The 2,134-nt window shown below is 55.7% G+C and overlaps 1 protein-coding gene across 2 annotated transcripts in view; it reads right to left on the bottom strand.

The window, feature by feature from the left end:
• Rbm27 (RNA binding motif protein 27) overlaps window positions 1-1,457 on the bottom strand; it is a 69,482-nt gene extending 68,025 nt beyond the window's left edge. For both annotated transcript variants that reach the window (XM_005356041.2, XM_005356042.2), the window contains exon 1: window positions 1,250-1,457. In XM_005356041.2, coding sequence (XP_005356098.1) covers window positions 1,250-1,308 — 59 coding nt within the window. In that variant the 5' untranslated portion in view covers window positions 1,309-1,457. The remainder of the gene's footprint in view (window positions 1-1,249) is intronic.
• Between the last annotated feature and the right edge of the window lie 677 nt (window positions 1,458-2,134).

Raw genomic sequence — 2,134 nt, 5'->3', positions numbered from 1 at the left:
TCTTTCTTTCTAACTAGGGTAATCTGATTTCATGATTCAAGGCCCGCCTTTTTCCTCCTCGAACCATCCTGGGGGTGGGGGGGAGTAGGCAAAAACAGTAATGGGGGAGAGAGAGAGAGAGAGAGAGAGAGAGAGAGAGAGAGAGAGAGAGAGAGAGACAGACAGAGAGAGAGAGAGAGAGAGAGAGAGCGCAGGAAATGCTCTTGTTCCCTCCCGTTCGGTTTCCCATGCTCTCTCCAAAGACTCTCTCCTGCCTTCCATCCTTTCCTCCCCACAAGGCCGAGGGAGGCAGAGACTAGCTACACCGGAGGATCCCCAAACTCTCCACACAACCTTTACTTTCTTAAATGTTAAAAACGAGAAGTTGATGATGTCCCTGCTGTCCCTGTCAAGCCTCTCAGTGGTATGTCCACAACTGACACTCCTCAAAACGTCTTGAGAGGACAGGTCTCTCGTTCCCCTGGTCCCTCAGCAGTCACCCTACGCCCCAATTACAGCTGCCCTGTCATCTTTCCGAAATGTTTACAAGATCCTTATTTATTCTTGGGCCCCTTTTATTTTCCTAATACCTGGAAAAAAAAAAAAAAAGAAGAAGCTTCAACTTTACCCACTTCAACCTCATCATCCATACTATTAACTAATCAGTCCTTCAACCCTCAATCAGACATAAAAATCTCGACTCTTCCCCCAACATCCTGCGATATCTAAAAAATAATCAATTCTGCCATCAACTCCTCAGGAACACCTTAAAATCCCTCAGTATCCTTGCTCTCATCCTCACGAGCTTCCCAGTAATTTAACGAAACCCCTCCATGTCCGCACATTCACTTCAGCCCTCTTCCCTGTTCTCACCCCTTGGCGCTCACCCCTAACGACGGCTAAGCTTCAGGACCCCCGGCACCCCGAGAAGGCCCTCGACACCGGGCTCCCGGACACTGTTTGCAAAGTCCTGCAGCCCGCTCCGCCGTCCCGCACCTCAGCTCACACATTTAAAAATCCCTCGACAGCCGCGCCACCCGCCCCTGCTCCCAGGTCGGCGTCCTTCAGTCTCCCGCCGGCCTGCAGCCCGGGCCGGCTCCCCGGGTACTCGGGGAACCCCCGCCGCCTGTGCCCGGCCCCTTCCCTCCTCACCTCACAACACCGTGGACGAGTACCAGGCGGGCGGCCCGGACTCCCGCCTCCCCTCCCCCACGCCCCCGCGGGTCCCCAACGCCCATGCCGCCGGCCCGGCGCGGCCCGGCGCACTCACATCGGCTCCAGTAACTTGGCCAGCCAGGACTTGAGGGCATCCACATCCTCTATGAGCATGGTGCAGAGAAGGCGGGCTCGGGCCGCCGCTCCTCCTAAGGCCCGCCGCGGGTCTCCGCTCGCCGCCGCCTCACGTTCCCTCACAGCTCCGGGTGCCCTGACCCACCGGGCATCTTAGAGACTTCACCTACTCCCTGGGCCGGGGCCTAACAGGAACTAACCCAAGAGCCCCAGTCAACCTAGCCCGGAGGCTCCAGTAGGCGGGAGATAATGTGGAGTGACGGGCACAGGCACCAATAGGCGAGAGAGGGCCGCGCGCGGCGAGCCAATCATAAGACTCTCCCGCCCCGCCCGCCGGCCGTATCCAGTGAGGGCGGAGGGACCTAGCAAGGTAGGTGGAGAGTTCAGTGAACTCCCGGTGCAAGATGGTATCTTGGAGAAGGTGCTGTGCCTCTTAAAGGGTCCGCGGCGCCTTTTTTGACCACGCCGCCATCCACGCCCGGAATACCGGTGTCTGCTGCTAGCAGTGCCTGGGGGAACCCGGAGAGCCCCTATTCCAGCTTCCTTCCGCTCGTTTTTTTTTTTCCTGGAAACTCACTCCGGTGTCCCGAAATGACTCAGCTGTAGTAAATCTGCCGCACAACGTGCAATGCGTTCACGTTGGACACATTGCAAAGAAGCAAGATCTTGCTAATTTTTTTCTCCCTTTCACACTCATTTTGATGACCGGCGCTCATGCTTCTATTTTTGTTGTTGTTGTTGTGTGTTTTGGTTTTGGTTTTTTGGTTTGTAGGGTTTTTTTTTCTGCTAAGCTTCAGTTACACAGAATCTCTCTCTCTCTCTCTCTCTCTCTCTCTCTCTCTCTCTCTCTCTCTCTCTCTCTCCC

This window comes from Microtus ochrogaster, chromosome 18 (assembly GCF_000317375.1).
Source record: "Microtus ochrogaster isolate Prairie Vole_2 chromosome 18, MicOch1.0, whole genome shotgun sequence".
NCBI lineage: Eukaryota > Metazoa > Chordata > Mammalia > Rodentia > Cricetidae > Microtus > Microtus ochrogaster.
This window is presented reverse-complemented; position numbering and strand designations above follow the sequence as displayed.